At 44.6% G+C, this 18388-nt stretch overlaps 1 protein-coding gene across 1 annotated transcript in view; it reads right to left on the bottom strand.

Annotated features, from left to right (window-relative positions):
• Positions 1-18388, bottom strand: part of SNX19 (sorting nexin 19) — a 264785-nt gene that overhangs the window by 60228 nt on the left and 186169 nt on the right. Inside the window, exon 9 of the mRNA XM_078681942.1 lies at positions 13219-13403. Coding sequence (XP_078538068.1) covers positions 13219-13403 — 185 coding nt within the window. The remainder of the gene's footprint in view (positions 1-13218; positions 13404-18388) is intronic.

Raw genomic sequence — 18388 nt, 5'->3', positions numbered from 1 at the left:
GCTCAGAAAAAACTCAAGGTTCCTCCTAAAATAGTCTCACTTTTTCACATGAATCAATCAATAGAGTTACCTGTCTTCTTCCTACAACCTGACCTTTGCAGAAAGGGATCTACATACTTTAGATGTTAAAAGAGCTTTAATGTATTACTAGCAGCCCGTCCCGAAGTTGTCCGGGTAGGCTTTGCGAGAGTACTCAGCAGCATCGCAGCTCCTCCCCGCCGCAAAAAAACCCAATCGTAAACTTCTCACCAACATCACGCATTTTAAAATCTGTGCAAAATGTAGTTTATGTGAAAGTAGAGCAGAAACATCGTCACAAACCACGTCCATTCAGGATATTGAGTTCAGCCAGTACTGCGTGACAGAAAACACGTGCACACAACACACAGCTACGATTTCCGTGAGCCACGGCCCACTGGCTTCTTCGGATCCTAAATTTGCTCCATGAGAACCCCACATATTTCCCAGTTGCCTGTCATACTGCGGTGTGCATATGATCGGATGGAGGGAGCCGGGCTGCCTCCTGGGCAGACAGTGTGTGTTTGATTACAGCCTGTCAAGTTCACACCGTGGGCTTAAATAATGCCTTTTTGAAACCCAAGTCCCCTCAAGTTACACCCTAAAGGAGCTCAGGTGTACCAGCTATTGGACAATGTGCAGCCTGCAGGCTGCTGCAGCGATTGACTCCACATCCTCATAACGCATGGGTTTCCTTTCAAACATTTAGCGCGACAGTACTGACCTGCATCGCCGCTCCTCCCCCACCAGCATCGCCGCTCCTCCCCGCGGTGGGCACTCCAGCTATTGGAAAATGTGCAGCCTGCAGCCCGCTGCAGCGAATGACTCCACAGCCTCATAACGCATGGGTTTCCTTTCAAACATTTAGCGCGGCAGTACTGACCAGCATCGCCGCTCCTCCCCGCCGCTCCTCCCCGCGCTGGGCACTCCATCAGCTGGGCACTTGTGTCGGTCCCGCGCTCCTTCCAGCGCTCTGTCCGGACACCTAACGCCACGTTTACGTAACGCCACGCCCACACGCCATTGCGCCTCTGGAACGCCGCGTGCATATCACTGTATGCATACGCCCGGACTACTTTTCCCCTAATGTTCTTTCCACCCCCCTAAATGTATATGGTGTGGTGCTGTATAGCCTATGTCCATCTCCTGGACCTCCCCTTTCCAAAGCTGTATTGGGTGTTGTGATTGGTGGTGTACTTTTCGAGTTTACCCGCCTCAAAGGTTCCCAGTTCTCGCTTTATAATAGTAGTATAGTATAGAAGATATCAACAGAACAAAAACGTTTAGAAAGACTAAGCAATCATTCATTGCTTTTGCATCTCCTCATATTTGAAATGCTATTTCTAAAACTGGGATCACAAACTAGACAGCAAACCTTGCTATGCTAAAGCTAAAAGACAGTTACCTGTTCCCTCTTAAGCTCACTCAACTTTTAAAATAGGGGCTTCTATGGCATTTTTAGGGAACGTTCCTACTGCTGACATTTGCAAAGCGGCAACATGGTCCACACCGCACACCTTCAGAAAACATTGCTGTGGATGTATTAGCACGTCAACAATCCAGTGTTGGCCAAGCAGTACTGTGGACTCTCTTTCAAACTACTGCAACCCCCGCAGGCTAGCCACCGCTTAGGGAGAGGGACTGCTTTACAGTTGATGCAAAGCATGTGTATCTACAGCACACATGCCGCAAACAGATTATGTTACTTACCCTGTCAGCATCTGTTCTTGGCAGGCAGTGCTGTAGATTCACATGTGCCGTCCCTCTTCCCCAGAAGCCTGTGCAGGTCACAGTTTATGTATTTTAATTCACACCATTTGCATGGACATCACATTAAGGATACTTGCAACAACTCCATTCTTACCCACCTGCGGCAAAACAATCAAACAATGGAGTCGATGCCCATGTGAAGTATCACTAATAGGAGGAGTCGCACAACCTTGTGACTCGAAGAAACTTCTTTGCACTAAAACAATTTGTAATCATCCAAGTCCAACACTAGATGACGGACGTATGGAAAGCATGTCAATCTATAGCACTACATGCAAAGAGCAAATTATTACAGGGTAACATAATCCTTTTGTAGTCACCCACCCCCACTTTTTGCTCCAATGCTGATTGTTATGATTATGAAAGTGCAACGGAGCCCGCTGCCCAGAACCCAGTGTAAGCGCTCTCTTCTTAAAACTGATATATGTGAATTGGTAAACCTAAATGGCAAGTACTTTAATCCCCTTATAAGTCCCTAGTATATGGTACCAGTGGTACCTAGGGCATAGGTGTTAAAGGGGTCACGAGGGCCTGACACACTGCTTGTGCCACCCTGAGTGACAAAAGTCAACTACTGTGACGTCGAGAGGCTCCGAGCGCACTGCGCTTGTAAATATAACCTAAATTTCCTCTGTTCAATAACTCCTCTTATAAGTTGAGCGTGCAATCAAAACGGCGCCTCTTGCCTTAGGCGCCCCATAAATAATCCAAAGTTGTGCTTTCCTCTAGACAGGTGAAAGCATCCCTTGATGCACTGCTATAAGATCCTACTGGGGATTACCCAGCGTTCCTCAAAAGTTTCACACAAAGTTTTAACTGTTCATATTCTTTATTTTTTCAAGAAGTTCTTTCTTTTAATGCTTTAATCTTTGTTTAAACATCATAAATGTACATCTGTATTCATTAAGTCAGTCCAATGCATTTCGGTCGCTGTGACCTTCATCTGGGACCATATGAGCTGAAACAAGGCATAACAGTACTATGTATCAGTAATGAAATCATAACATAACAACACAACACATTCATGCATGTCCATAATACTGATTAACTAAAATGCAAAAATGTGATCATAAGTGATGTCACCCAAGTGTAAACATGCTCTGGTGCTACGTTGTGACAAGGAAAACGCCTATTAGGCACTCACTTAGTCTCCTCTTCGTACTACTTGTATTGCATACAAAGCTATATGAGAACATAAACAAGAACGAAATTATTGTAGGAAACCGCTTGTGCAAGAAGTTCCACTCCTATTACTATGTCAACCTGTTCGCATATCCAAGTTACTCACTTCATGAACGTGGAAAACACGTCTTCTCTGTGCTGTTCACTCTTCCAAAAAAAGATGCCGGCATTAGCGCGATGCCGGTCCAATTACTTGAACTTTATCAAAACCTTGCACAAGCCCTTCGGTGTTCCTCGCTCTCATTGGTCACGCCCCCGATCACGTGATCGGGACCGCAGCCAACGGGAGCGAGTCTATCCCTTCTGATGTTATACGATCATACGCGGGAAGAAAATAATGAAACTATCATTGGGGTATCATAAAGAAAGTAGTATACAAAGCGACTAATAAAACTATCACAAGAACGGAATACCCTGTGTCATACCTAAGGGATGTGCTTCTAAGAAAGTAAAATACATGTGACATTATGATTACACAGACCCCATTATGTGTTATTGTGACAAATGACTCGTCCACCCAACAGCATAGGAAAGGCAAAGCGCGCTTGCGTTCAAATGAACTTATTGACAATGTCTAAAGGTAGCATGTGAATTCAACGCGATCATTAAGCCCAAAAGGCTTGTGTGAGTTCAGCATATACATCCAACTGTTTTCTCTCTGGAGGAGAAATCTGTTATTGTCCCGTCCTTCAATTTTCTCAATCACTTCTAAAACTGTGAACTGTAACTGAGACACGTTGTGCTTCTCTTCCTTAAAATGAGCTGCTACGGATGACTTGACGTTACCAGTCCTGATGTTTGATTTGTGTTCGTTTAGTCTTGTCTTTAGCTTGCGGGTGGTTTTTCCTACATAAACCTTCCCGCAAGGACATTTCAACATGTAGATGGCATTAGCCGTGTCACAGGTCGCATTCACACGAAGCTTAATGTTGTGTCCTTTCATTGGATGTGTGATTGCACTTCCTCTGATGATGTTGTTGCAGTGCCCACATTGTAGGCAAGGTCTAGTACCTCGATATATCTCATCTTTCGGTTTCTTTTGTTTTAACAATTCTCCAAGATTTTTGCCTCTGGTGAAAGCAAAAATAGGTTGCTGTTCGAAACTTTTATCAAAGTCACTTTCGGCTCGCAGGATGTTCCAATGAGTTCGTATGATTTTCTTGTATTTATGGCTCATCGTTGAGTATTTAGATACTATGGTCATCCTTTCTTGCTTTGTTTTGACTCGAGTCTTCAATAATTCTGATCTAGAGATGCTTTGGACCTTGTCAATTGATTTGTCAATCAGGGTCGCTGGGTATCCTCTCTTACGAAATCTTTCGCCCATAGTTTCCAATGTGCTTTCCACTTTGTCAGTCTCACAGGTGATTCTTTTTGCTCTCATCATCTGGGATGTTGGTAGGTGAGTTTTTAACGAATCCTGATGAAAACTTTGAAAATGAACGGTGTTGTTTCTGTCAGTGGGTTTCCTATACATCTCCGTTTCTATCCTACCTTGGTGCAGATTCACTCGAACATCCAAAAACGTGATGGAAGATTTAGAGATTTCCCAGGTAAGTTCTATTCTCTCATTTTTTGAGTTCAGTTCAGTTAGTGCCAGTTGAAGTGATTCTTCGCTGTTCTTCCATATGATGAAGACATCATCAATGTAACGAACTAGCATTTTCAGGTTGCTAGTCCATGTGGGATTATTCAAGATGAAATGTTCCTCATACGCCTTCATGTATAGATTAGCATATACAGGGGCGGCGCAATTGCCCATTGAGGTTCCAACCAGTTGTTGGTACCACTTGTTGTTGACCTTGAAGTAGCTATGATAAAGCGTAAAGAAAGGATACCCAGCGACCCTGATTGACAAATCAATTGACAAGGTCCAAAGCATCTCTAGATCAGAACTATTGAAGACTCGAGTCAAAACAAAGCAAGAAAGGATGACCATAGTATCTAAATACTCAACGATGAGCCATAAATACAAGAAAATCATACGAACTCATTGGAACATCCTACGAGCCAAAAGTGACTTTGATAAAAGTTTCGAACAGCAACCTATTTTTGCTTTCACCAGAGGCAAAAATCTTGGAGAATTGTTAAAACAAAAGAAACCGAAAGATGAGATATATTGAGGTACTAGACCTTGCCTACAATGTGGGCACTGCAACAACATCATCAGAGGAAGTGCAATCACACATCCAATGAAAGGACACAACATTAAGCTTCGTGTGAATGCGACCTGTGACACGGCTAATGCCATCTACATGTTGAAATGTCCTTGCGGGAAGGTTTATGTAGGAAAAACCACCCGCAAGCTAAAGACAAGACTAAACGAACACAAATCAAACATCAGGACTGGTAAAGTCAAGTCATCCGTAGCAGCTCATTGTAAGGAAGAGAAGCACAACGTGTCTCAGTTACAGTTCACAGTTTTAGAAGTGATTGAGAAAATTGAAGGACGGGACAATAACAGATTTCTCCTCCAGAGAGAAAACAGTTGGATGTATATGCTGAACTCACACAAGCCTTTTGGGCTTAATGATCGCGTTGAATTCACATGCTACCTTTAGACATTGTCAATAAGTTCATTTGAACGCAAGCGCGCTTTGCCTTTCCTATGCTGTTGGGTAGACGAGTCATTTGTCACAATAACACATAATGGGGTCTGTGTAATCATAATGTCACATGTATTTTACTTTCTTAGAAGCACATCCCTTAGGTATGACACAGGTTATTCCGTTCTTGTGATAGTTTTATTAGTCGCTTTGTATACTACTTCCTATATGATACCCCAATGATAGTTTCATTATTTTCTTCCCGCGTATGATCGTATAACATCAGAAGGGATAGACTCGCTCCCGTTGGCTGCGGTCCCGATCACGTGATCGGGGGCGTGACCAATGAGAGCGAGGAACACCGAAGGGCTTGTGCAAGGTTTTGATAAAGTTCAAGTAATTGGACCGGCATCGCGCTAATGCCGGCATCTTTTTTTGGAAGAGTGAACAGCACAGAGAAGACGTGTTTTCCACGTTCATGAAGTGAGTAACTTGGATATGCGAACAGGTTGACATAGTAATAGGAGTGGAACTTCTTGCACAAGCGGTTTCCTACAATAATTTCGTTCTTGTTTATTTTCTCATATAGCGTTGTATGCAATACGAGTAGTACGAAGAGGAGACTAAGTGAGTGCCTAATAGGCGTTTTCCTTGTCACAACGTAGCACCAGAGCATGTTTACACTTGGGTGACATCACTTATGATCACATTTTTGCATTTTAGTTAATCAGTATTATGGACATGCATGAATGTGTTGTGTTGTTATGTTATGATTTCATTACTGATACATAGTACTGTTATGCCTTGTTTCAGCTCATATGGTCCCAGATGAAGGTCACAGCGACCTTAATGCATTGGACTGACTTAATGAATACAGATGTACATTTATGATGTTTAAACAAAGATTAAAGCATTAAAAGAAAGAACTTCTTGAAAAAATAAAGAATATGAACAGTTAAAACTTTGTGTGAAACTTTTGAGGAACGCTGGGTAATCCCCAGTAGGATCTTATAGCAGTGCATCAAGGGATGCTTTCACCTGTCTAGAGGAAAGCACAACTTTGGATTATTTATGGGGCGCCTAAGGCAAGAGGCGCCGCTTTGATTGCACGCTCAACTTATAAGAGGAGTTATTGAACAGAGGAAATGTAAGTTATATTTACAAGCGCAGTGCGCTCGGAGCCTCTCGACGTCACAGTTCTGTATCCTTCCCTTGCCACTGAGGCGAGCTGCACGCAAATCAAACGAAAGTTGGTCTATCACAATTATTTACAAAAATGCAATATGAAGAGATCTCAAAGAGCACAGAAGCCAGGGCAGACACGTTCGCTTTCCAGGAGGGAGAAGCCTCCAGGATTTATTCTTTAATCCAGGAAGGGATGACTCAGACGTCCTCAATTAGGACCAAGGCACAAAACCTGAAGCAGCTAATCTACATTTCCAAACGTCATGTGAATCAAAAACTACACGCGAGCACACTGATCCGTTATGATAAAGCGCAACGGATACCCAGGGGACTACGAATTGCCCTCAAACCCTCTCTCTGTAAGAATTCAAAGGCCTTTCAAGACAAGTGGTACGCCATTTTGAACAGATGTTCGTTGGATTTAATTTTACTGATTATTGAAGAGCTTTCACTTATCCTGATAGAATTAACGAAGGAGATGGATGAACTCACAGAGGAGCTTTCTAAAATGATGACAGCAGATGAATTAGATGCAGCCTTAAAGGATGCAAAAGAACAAATAGATCGTCACACCCAAGAAGTGAATGAACGAAAAATAAGAAAATTCAAACGAGATACACTCGATTACAAATTAGGGGAAGTGTACACATGGGCAGATGTGTACGCCCAGAGAAGGAGAAACCGCCCCCACACTCCATTCACCGACACCTCGTCATCAGGAAGAGATGCCACAAATCGACCACCGCCCAACAAAAACTATCCACCGAGAAAGGCACCACAGTCTGAACAAACGAGTATATTAACAGTTACAAAAGAGAGAGCAACAGCGGTAGAAAAACCGACAACTTCAGCAGTTATCAACATCACAGACGAGCATTTTTTAGGAGTAGGCCCAGACCTACAAGAAGATCCAGGTGGAGAAAAGGAGGCTCCAAACACAAGAAGTGTAACAACAAAGATAAAGGAGAAAGGGAAAAAAAAAACCACACCCAAGAGCACTTAGTGATCAACATATCCAAGTACAAGTTAACAACACAAGAACTAGCAGTTTTGGAAAAAGGTACTTCTTTTGTTCCGACAACTCCCACTAATTCACTCGAACTCGATATCAGCTTTTTCAAATTGATGCGCAAATTGAGGTTGCGCTATTTCTTTGATCACATAGTCGATAAACCCATCACAACGGAACATGATCAACTTAAAGGGTTACGAGCAAGAAGCACTTACATGGCTCCGATGAGCCACAAGACCTTAGATCTGTTTGAAACTTTGGTTAGGCAAGATCTGAGTAGGCTAAAATTTGATAAAAAGCCCAGAAGAAACCTCACGAACAAGGACTTGGATATCTTAAAAAAACTGGCACACAACAAGGACATTGTGTGCACCAAAGCAGACAAAGGCGGAGGCCTAGTTATAATGGATGCTAGCATGTACCAACAGAAGTTAGAAGAACATCTAGCTGACTCTAACACCTATGCTGAGTTAAATCTGAATCCTGCTCATGAATACGCCAAAAAATTGACAGAACTGGTTGTTCGAGCCAGGGAGAATGGTACCATCAATGATAAAACAAAAAACTTTTTGCTCAAAGAGAATCCCAGTAGCCCGGTTTTTTACATGATACCGAAGGTGCACAAGAACTTATGGGATCCCTCATTGCGCCCCATTGTATCTACGAGAAATAGCATTCATGAAACCACCGGTGAATTCATTGACAAATACATGCAACCGACAGTACAAAACATGACTACATACATCAAGGATTCCACAGACTTTTTAACGAGACTAAACCTCTTGGAAATAGGTGTGAATGAAGAATTACTACTATGTACAGCTGACGTAAAGTCTTTGTACACTTCAATACCCCACGGAGCTGGGATTGAAGCGATGGAGGAAGCAATCTTAACTACAGACTACAATGAACAAATGCAAGTCTTTTTGATGGAGTTGATAATCTTTACGCTTTATCATAGCTACTTCAAGGTCAACAACAAGTGGTACCAACAACTGGTTGGAACCTCAATGGGCAATTGCGCCGCCCCTGTATATGCTAATCTATACATGAAGGCGTATGAGGAACATTTCATCTTGAATAATCCCACATGGACTAGCAACCTGAAAATGCTAGTTCGTTACATTGATGATGTCTTCATCATATGGAAGAACAGCGAAGAATCACTTCAACTGGCACTAACTGAACTGAACTCAAAAAATGAGAGAATAGAACTTACCTGGGAAATCTCTAAATCTTCCATCACGTTTTTGGATGTTCGAGTGAATCTGCACCAAGGTAAGATAGAAACGGAGATGTATAGGAAACACACTGACAGAAACAACACCGTTCATTTTCAAAGTTTTCATCAGGATTCGTTACAAACTCACCTACCAACATCCCAGATGATGAGAGCAAAAAGAATCACCTCTGAGACTGACAAAGTGAAAAGCACATTGGAAACTATGGGCGAAAGATTTCGTAAGAGAGGATACCCAGCGACCCTGATTGACAAATCAATTGACAAGGTCCAAAGCATCTCTAGATCAGAACTATTGAAGACTCGAGTCAAAACAAAGCAAGAAAGGATGACCATAGTATCTAAATACTCAACGATGAGCCATAAATACAAGAAAATCATACAAACTCATTGGAACATCCTACGAGCCGAAAGTGACTTTGATAAAAGTTTCGAACAGCAACCTATTTTTGCTTTCACCGAAGGCAAAAATCTTGGAGAATTGTTAAAACAAAAGAAACCGAAAGATGAGATATATCGAGGTACTAGACCTTGCCTACAATGTGGGCACTGCAACAACATCATCAGAGGAAGTGCAATCACACATCCAATGAAAGGACACAACATTAAGCTTCGTGTGAATGCGACCTGTGACACGGCTAATGCCATCTACATGTTGAAATGTCCTTGCGGGAAGGTTTATGTAGGAAAAACCACCCGCAAGCTAAAGACAAGACTAAACGAACACAAATCAAACATCAGGACTGGTAACGTCAAGTCATCCGTACCAGCTCATTTTAAGGAAGAGAAGCACAACGTGTCTCAGTTACAGTTCACAGTTTTAGAAGTGATTGAGAAAATTGAAGGACGGGACAATAACAGATTTCTCCTCCAGAGAGAAAACAGTTGGATGTATATGCTGAACTCACACAAGCCTTTTGGGCTTAATGATCGCGTTGAATTCACATGCTACCTTTAGACATTGTCAATAAGTTCATTTGAACGCAAGCGCGCTTTGCCTTTCCTATGCTGTTGGGTGGACGAGTCATTTGTCACAATAACACATAATGGGGTCTGTGTAATCATAATGTCACATGTATTTTACTTTCTTAGAAGCACATCCCTTAGGTATGACACAGGTTATTCCGTTCTTGTGATAGTTTTATTAATCGCTTTGTATACTACTTTCTATATGATACCCCAATGATAGTTTCATTATTTTCTTCCCGCGTATGAACGTATAACATCAGAAGGGATAGACTCGCTCCCGTTGGCTGCGGTCCCGATCACGTGATCGGGGGCGTGACCAATGAGAGCGAGGAACACCGAAGGGCTTGTGCAAGGTTTTGATAAAGTTCAAGTAATTGGACCGGCATCGCGCTAATGCTGGCATCTTTTTTTGGAAGAGTGAACAGCACAGAGAAGACGTGTTTTCCACGTTCATGAAGTGAGTAACTTGGATATGCGAACAGGTTGACATAGTAATAGGAGTGGAACTTCTTGCACAAGCGGTTTCCTACAATAATTTCGTTCTTGTTTATTTTCTCATATAGCGTTGTATGCAATACGAGTAGTACGAAGAGGAGACTAAGTGAGTGCCTAATAGGCGTTTTCCTTGTCACAACATAGCACCAGAGCATGTTTACACTTGGGTGACATCACTTATGATCACATTTTTGCATTTTAGTTAATCAGTATTATGGACATGCATGAATGTGTTGTGTTGTTATGTTATGATTTCATTACTGATACATAGTACTGTTATGCCTTGTTTCAGCTCATATGGTCCCAGATGAAGGTCACAGCGACCGAAATGCATTGGACTGACTTAATGAATACAGATGTACATTTATGATGTTTAAACAAAGATTAAAGCATTAAAAGAAAGAACTTCTTGAAAAAATAAAGAATATGAACAGTTAAAACTTTGTGTGAAACTTTTGAGGAACGCTGGGTAAACCCCAGTAGGATCTTATAGCAGTGCATCAAGGGATGCTTTCACCTGTCTAGAGGAAAGCACAACTTTGAAAAGTCAACTACTGGCAGCAGACCTGCTATTGCAGACTGCAGGAGCAGTCCAAACTGCTCGAACTCGACTTTTCCCTCACCATGTGTGGCAAGGTCAAAGCACTATCTTTAATAAATGTTAATCACTGCTCAGGAAGGCCTCCTCGCCCCAGGAGGCAGGATTCATTATATTAAGGGGTCGAGAACATATAAGTGGAAACATATATGAGCTTATACTGGCCCTTTACCATTAAAGGGCACTGTCAGTGATAGACGGTCCATAGGATAACATGGGCTGTCACCCGGGCAAACCTGAGGTTCCAATCTGCATTATGGTACTGCCGAAATAAGTCATGTTTGTATCAAACAAAGTACCTCCTCACCCCTGCCATGAATCTAGTGCCAGAGGAACGGTGGCATGCACTGAGGTGGCTACTTTAGAGGTTGCATCCCTGACTGCCCCAACTTTGATGTCCTCTGGCTGCCAGACGGAACTTGCGGCTGCCAAGACAGGATTCTGACCCTCTACCAGGAGGCATGAACTCAACCAGGAGTCAGGAACAATGGCCTGGATGGGAAGGAGGTCACATCTCCCTCCCTGATAGGCTGGCTATTAAAGTGGCACATCAAAGCAGTGAGCTGCAAAAGCTGCACTGCCTGTGCTATGCAGCCAGGCTGACTACCCAAGGAATAAACAACGATCCCACTGCCCCCAAGCACATATACATCCGGACAGGTGGGAAACTTAGGTAGTCAGGAGGCGTAAACCCCCAGTAGATTATCCACACCTCAGAGTGGACTACATGGCTGTACAGCTGAGGAAGACTTCTGCCATTTTTAAAAGTGGTAGAATAGAAGATTCTGGGTGGAAAAGATGACCTATATCCCCGGATGTGGTCACTTCAGGGGGGATCATCCGCTGGGGCTAGTAGCCCATTGGCCACTTGCACCAGCAACCCTAACACCCCTATATCGAGGATTTAAGGACTACCAATGTTCTGCATCAAAGAGGAGAAAAGAAGAGACCAGAGTCTGTGACCACATGACTTGCACAAACCAAAAGAGGGAGACTCTGCACCTGTGGCAACACTCTTGGAACTACACAATCAATGCTCGTTCTAGGCTAAAGGCCAGTTCCCCAGACAGAGGGATCTCTTTGACGGCCAGAAGCAACTTCATACTCCCCTGGACTAGTGACACTAGTCCACTACAAACAGCAGGTAAAACAGTACTCCGGATCCGAAGAATCACTGGCCATCCGGCCCTCTGAGGGATCGCCCAAATCCAGATGGTCCACTGCATTGTGGAAACAGTAGTCCTACCCTCCTCGAAGTTTCAGGCAGCTACTGTACTTCAGAGGACCTCCAGATATTGAAGTAAGCATCTGATGTGTTTCCCGCTGTCAAGGCTTGGGGATGCCAGGCCAGCAACTGACCCCTTCACTGAACACTGCTTCAAGAGCCAGGAAACCCTTTTGGGTAGCTGTTGTACCTAGATATAAATTTAAATAACATAACATTACATAACAAGAGGGAACTTCAGCCAACTTTTGTCTGATGTCAGCAGCAGCCCCTGTGTAATATTTTGCATTGTGTTCCCCAGCAGCACTGTGTAACTGTAAAAGCAGCTTCCCTGTGGTTCCGCTCAGCACCACGAACAGCCAGGACAACTCTGCACCCGGGCTTCATGGGCAGGTAAAATTGAACTGACTGTCATGGCTTGGGCCTGGGACATGCTCCACCTTGACCTGCAAGTGACCGATTGTCACCAGTGGTTTTTACCATTGACCACAATGATACTGTTTTACTATATTATTTTGCAATGATTTTCTATTGTTTCTATAATCCATAACTTCAGTTCTATAGATCTGATTCCGTTAGTTTTGGCTTCGAAATTAAAGTAAAAATCTGCTATATTTTTATAAATTGGTTTTGGGTTTCTTTAGAGTCCTCTCAATTTCTTATTGTTCATGTTTGTACTTTGAAATGCTTAATAGATGTTCCTCTAGTAAAGCCTGACTGCTCTTTGCTACACTACCCGGGCTGAGCTCAGGATTTATGAGTGTGAATCCAAGGACCATTTTTTGGGTTTGTGATAGTATTACATGCGGAATCATGACCAGCCTCACCACGTAATACTTCACTTTCCTACAATGGCCACCTGCTTTGTATACCTAAAGACCTAATTGTGGGAAGAATCAGCATAATCCTACCAGCTAACACTCAAACAAACACTTCACCAGTGGTAAACATTACGTTGCTTTGTCAAAGTGAACTCACCTGGTAGAATTCCCATGAGGCTTTGCAGAGCCTGCCTCCTAGCAGCCACTTTCTGCTCCTGTGTTCTAACAGGACGGGGCACAGTACGGAGTGCGCCTCCTGGCCAAATTGACTGCTGCAAGAGACGCATGTAAATCACCCAGCGCTGGGTGCAAGTCAGATTCTCCATCTGTACTTCCAGCCACCTAGCGAAGAAAAGAAACAGGTGAGAGAGTTGTGGCCTGCTTATGATTGTCTTGAGGCTATGCTAATGTCATGACCACAGAATCAAGGTAAGACGGCAGATGAGGGATACTTTAAGCCTCTGCAAATGTGAAATGGATGTGTGTAAAAAAAATATGACTTTACCTGGATCTCTTAGGATCAAAGGTAGAGGAGGGAGCATATAAAATACAGGTGTGGGGGCTTTTGATGTGGTTTCCATGTAGCTGAAAAGAGCCTTCATCCTTCTGTTTTGAGTACTTAATTACAACACATTGGGATGGCCATAAGTAAACACACAACATAAGTGAATCTTGTTGAAATTGGCAGTCATAACTTAAGAGCTGTGTATAAGTTTAAAAAATGGCATAGGATTTACAAACCAGACATGCATTTTGTCAATTGTTGTACCTTTAGTCTATACAAAATGAGGCTTACCTTCTCTTCATTTGTACTGTAAATATTTATTTTGGCCCAAGGGCGGCTTGCACAGGGTTGCCTTAGTGTAGCCTCATGTACTTAGTATATTCCTTTCAGGATAGCTTTGTCTGAGACAGCTAGTTCAACTACTTCTGTAATGACTTTTGAAAACTTGCATTACAACTGTGTGTGCCTCACCTATTCTATGTGCTAATGCTGCTTGTGCTGTATCCCTTCAACATGGGAGCGGGCTTGCACTACTGCTGCTCCTGCCTTACCTGGTCTAGGAACATTGAATATGAATACTGTTGCTGCCTTTGTCCTACTTGTTTGGTGTGTCTGAAGAAAGCATGCAAAGCTGCTGCCTGTGGTTTCTCTTGTTGCAGTCTGTGTGGGAAGCTTACATGGCAGTTGTCTGTGAACGACACGGTGTGTGTTGCATGTACTTTTGCTTCTCATCCCATTTTAAGTAATGTACGTTTATACACCTGTTGCCCGTGCTATACTTGTTTTGGGGGTGTGAGGGTGGCATGTATACCCTGCTCATCATGGCTTGTGTTTTTAGAAGCATGCACTATGGAGTACTTGCTTTTTGAGTGCAAGAGAATGGTATACTGTGGCTACAGCTCAGTGGAAACATGTTACTCACTATGGTAACTATAGTGCACTTACCTCTTCAGCCCGTTGAATTCCCAAATAATTGGGATGAATTGGAACAGGTGTACTAACAATTTGGGGAAACAATGCAGAAGCTCAACAAAGCCAGTCAAAACCCTACTTCTAGGGAGCCACTCGAGAAGATGAAGGCTGTTGTATGACTGAAGAACTGAGATCAAAAATATATATCAAATTAATCACCAAGTTCCCACTCCTACTTTTGAGGTCCTTTAGTACTACGCATTCCGAAGCATAATATACAGGGGAGGAGGCAGATAAGAAGTACCATATCAATAAAGTCAAAACAATCTAGCAATAGTGGCTGACTCAAACATCTAAGATGTGATATGTGTACGAACATACCAACATGTCTCTAAGAAGTCAGTTGCCCCGCCTTGGTTCTAGATGTCAGATGCTAAAAGGAGCACCTTAAAAGGATAGCCCGAAAAGCACAGGGTGATCCAAATATTTAAAATAAAGGGAATCCTCTATGTCTAAGAATACACATTTGAAAAGAATGTTGAACAATACACAAATCTCAATAACAGCCTGACTAAACAAACTATTAAGCCAATGGAAACATATCCCTTTGAGGGAAATTACAATTATGAATACTTTTCTCTACAGTCCAAAGGCAAATCTGAAGCCACTTTCTCCTGTAATTTCCATCGTGCTGTTATTTGCTGCTTAAATGTTAAACATCAGGCAGCAGGCACAGAAACATTGGGAAACCAGATGCTCTGAAACCATGCATGCAAGGTCAGCTATTAGGTACAGTAATGGCAAACCGATCACCCTTTTTGGAAAAACGCCCTGCCTATCTGGTTCTTCCTGTCTATCTTTTACACTCATGTCAAAATTCAGCATATTGGCCCAACATAGTGAAACCAAGACCATTATTCAGCGAGTATTAAAACAAGCATTTACAATGCAATTATCTCGGCATTATTAAAGGTAGAGCTATTGGCACTCCTTATACATTTTTAATTTTTTTTAAAAATCATAAATAAATAGCATTGTCATTTATATTGCCAATAGCTTAATCGCTAAATAAATGGCATTGTCATTTACAATGCCAATAGCTTAATCGCTCGCATATGCATGACCTATTGCACTTACACCCACACAGAGCCACACACACACACATACAGAGCCACACACACACACAGAGTCATTCACATAGAGCCACCTACACAGAGCCACCCAGACATAGATCCACCTACAAAAAAAGCTATCTACACAGGAGGAAAAAGTAAGATGGGCAGAAAGAAAGACAAGAATGGAAGGGGAAAGGAAGAGTGAAAGAAGGAAGGAAACTTCGAAACAAAGAAGGAAGAAATGGTGAAGGGTGGAAGGATGGATGGACTTTAGAATAAACCAATTGGAGTGATGGATGGAGAAATGGAACGATGAGTAGCAGAGTAAATTGAGGATTGGTGGAAGGATAGGTGATGGGCTAGTGACTGGATCAATGGTTAAAAAGATAAATGGATGCATGCATATACCGACGAGTGGATGGACAATGAAGGAAGCATGCAAATGTGGATGAATAAAGGGTGAACGTGAGAACCGATGGATGGATGTGTGGGGAGACAGAGGGAAGGAGAGGGAGACCGACCGAGGGAGGGAGACAGAGAGAGCGGGAGACAGAGAGAGGAGGAGACAGAGGGAGGTAGACAGAGGGAGGGAGACAGAGGGAGGGAGGGAGAGAAACAGAGGGAGGGAGACAGAGGAACGGAGACAGAGATAGGGAGACAGAGGGATAGAAACAAAGGGAGACAGAGATAGGGAGACAAAGAGCGGGAGGCAGCGGGAGAGAGGGCGACAGACAGAGGGAGGGAGACAGACAGAGGGATTGAGACAGAGGGAGGAGGGTGACAAAGGGAGCAAAACAGACAGAGAGAGACAGAGTAACTTTCTAGATGCTGGACGGTTGCTGCTTCCGTAACACCTTCGCCTCCTCCAACCACATTATGGAACATTTCAATTTGAGGGGCACCCCTGATAAACCAATACTCACAGACGGTACCCCCTAATAGGCCCTGAAACGGACAGATGGGAGTGATCTGTGAATTACGCCATCCACCCACCTGTCCCTTGCATCTTTCATCACCTCCAAGCGCTGGGTAGAGGCACCTCCAGGAAGAAGGGTCGTGACAAGAGCAATCCCCGCACATGTCATCATCCATTCATTCACCCATTCGCTCTGCCGCACCTCTCTCCCTCCTCCCCGACGTACACCCACACCCTGCGACGCTCACCCCTCTCCAGACCCAGGGGCTCCGCCAAGGCTGCCATGTTCGTTCCAGCGGGATCACGTTCCCCGGTTGTGGATCTGTGAGAGTGCCAGGGTGAGGTGGTGTAAAGAGAGGGACGCTTGCGGCGAGACGAGGCAGGTGTTTCTCGGAGGTTGGAATGGAAAATGGACCACGAGTGTGAGGGGGAGGGGTGGCTACACTCGGGAGGGCAGGTCCCAATGTCAGGGGCAGGCTGTAGGCAGCCAAGAAGAAATGCGCCAAGCCTACACGTGGCGGCTGCCCACTAAGTGCTGGGCAGCTGAATCCAATGGGCAAGTCACGTGGGAGCCTCGCAGGCTCTGGCCAGGAACACTCGTGGCCCTGTAAGCCTCGTGGGCTCGAGCAACCTGCTGCCAACTGTGGGGGGAGCGGCCCGCTGCCAGCTGGGGTCGCTCTACCTCCCTAAATGCACCCTAGATCGTTGGAGTCCCTCGTGGGGGGACTCGAAATAAACAAATGTGCCCCGAGCCTCTCGGGCTCTAAAGAATTCAATGTCCCCGTCGTAGGAGTCTCCCACTGGGGACTCGGAACTCGCAATTGCCCGTGAGCCTAGTGGGCTCCAAGTAAACAAAATGCAGGTACCTCTTTAGCCGGGGGGGGGGGGGGCGGGCACCGGCAATGTGCCTTGACGTCACCCTCTGTACCAAACAACACCGGGCTCCACTCACCGGATGTCTGGGGGACGTCTCCTCCGGTCTGTCTCCTCTGGGGCGGCACTACTCTTTCCGGTGTGAGGCTGACGGAGGTCTCCTGCGCAGCCCGGTCCGTCACGCGCTAGGTAAGCTGCAGGCGGGGAGCGGGGCTCTTTTTACACAGGAGAGCCCCCGCTGGTGCTGATCTCTGGCCTGGTCCGCTCCTGAGACCGGAGCTGCCGCCTAGGGGAAGCGGAAAGGGAGCCCGCGAGGCTCTTCTATGTCCCAGCCGGCCCCGCCCACCGTCAGGCGCGGGCGCCGCCTCCTCTCACCCTCTCTTCTTGCGCTGCAAGGCGGGGTGGCACCCATGTGGGCACGAGAATTGGCACAAGTGCGACGTGGGCAGCCGCGATGAACGGAAAGCGCTCCCTAGCGCTTTGTGGAAATTAAAAGCGCTCCCAAGCGCTAGTGAAGCCCCCAGGAAAGCAAACAAGAAGAACGCAAAATGGCGGCCGCAACTCTGCAAATTTCGGATTCGGGGGCGTGTTTTGGCCGTTCTGAGTGACGTCACAGTCGAAAGAACGCAAAAAAACACGCCCCCGAATCCGAAAGAGATGGGGCTTTATTGGAGTGACGCCAGTCTCCTCCAATGGCTGGCCTCCGTTTAGGAAGCCAGCCAATGGAGGAGAGAGGCGGGTTCAAGCCCCCGTACTGAAACGGACTCAAAATCATTAAATCTCTTCCCGGAGACTGTGCAAGCGCAGCCTTCGGTCCTCGACCTAAAAACAGACAACTTGACAATGAGGTAGGATTTGGTTAGCAAGTATGAAGATGAGCCTGGCCTCATTTCAATGTCAACAATCTCAGCTAGAATGCACAGACTGCTTTCCAAACACAACAGCTGAAACTGAACGTTAGTGTGAGTGAAAATGAAACCATTCTTTAAAGAGCAAGAATTAGTAA

The sequence above is a fragment of the Lissotriton helveticus genome, chromosome 3_1 (assembly GCF_964261635.1).
Source record: "Lissotriton helveticus chromosome 3_1, aLisHel1.1, whole genome shotgun sequence".
NCBI lineage: Eukaryota > Metazoa > Chordata > Amphibia > Caudata > Salamandridae > Lissotriton > Lissotriton helveticus.
Note: the sequence above shows the minus strand (reverse complement) of the source record. Positions and strands in the feature narration are given on the sequence as shown.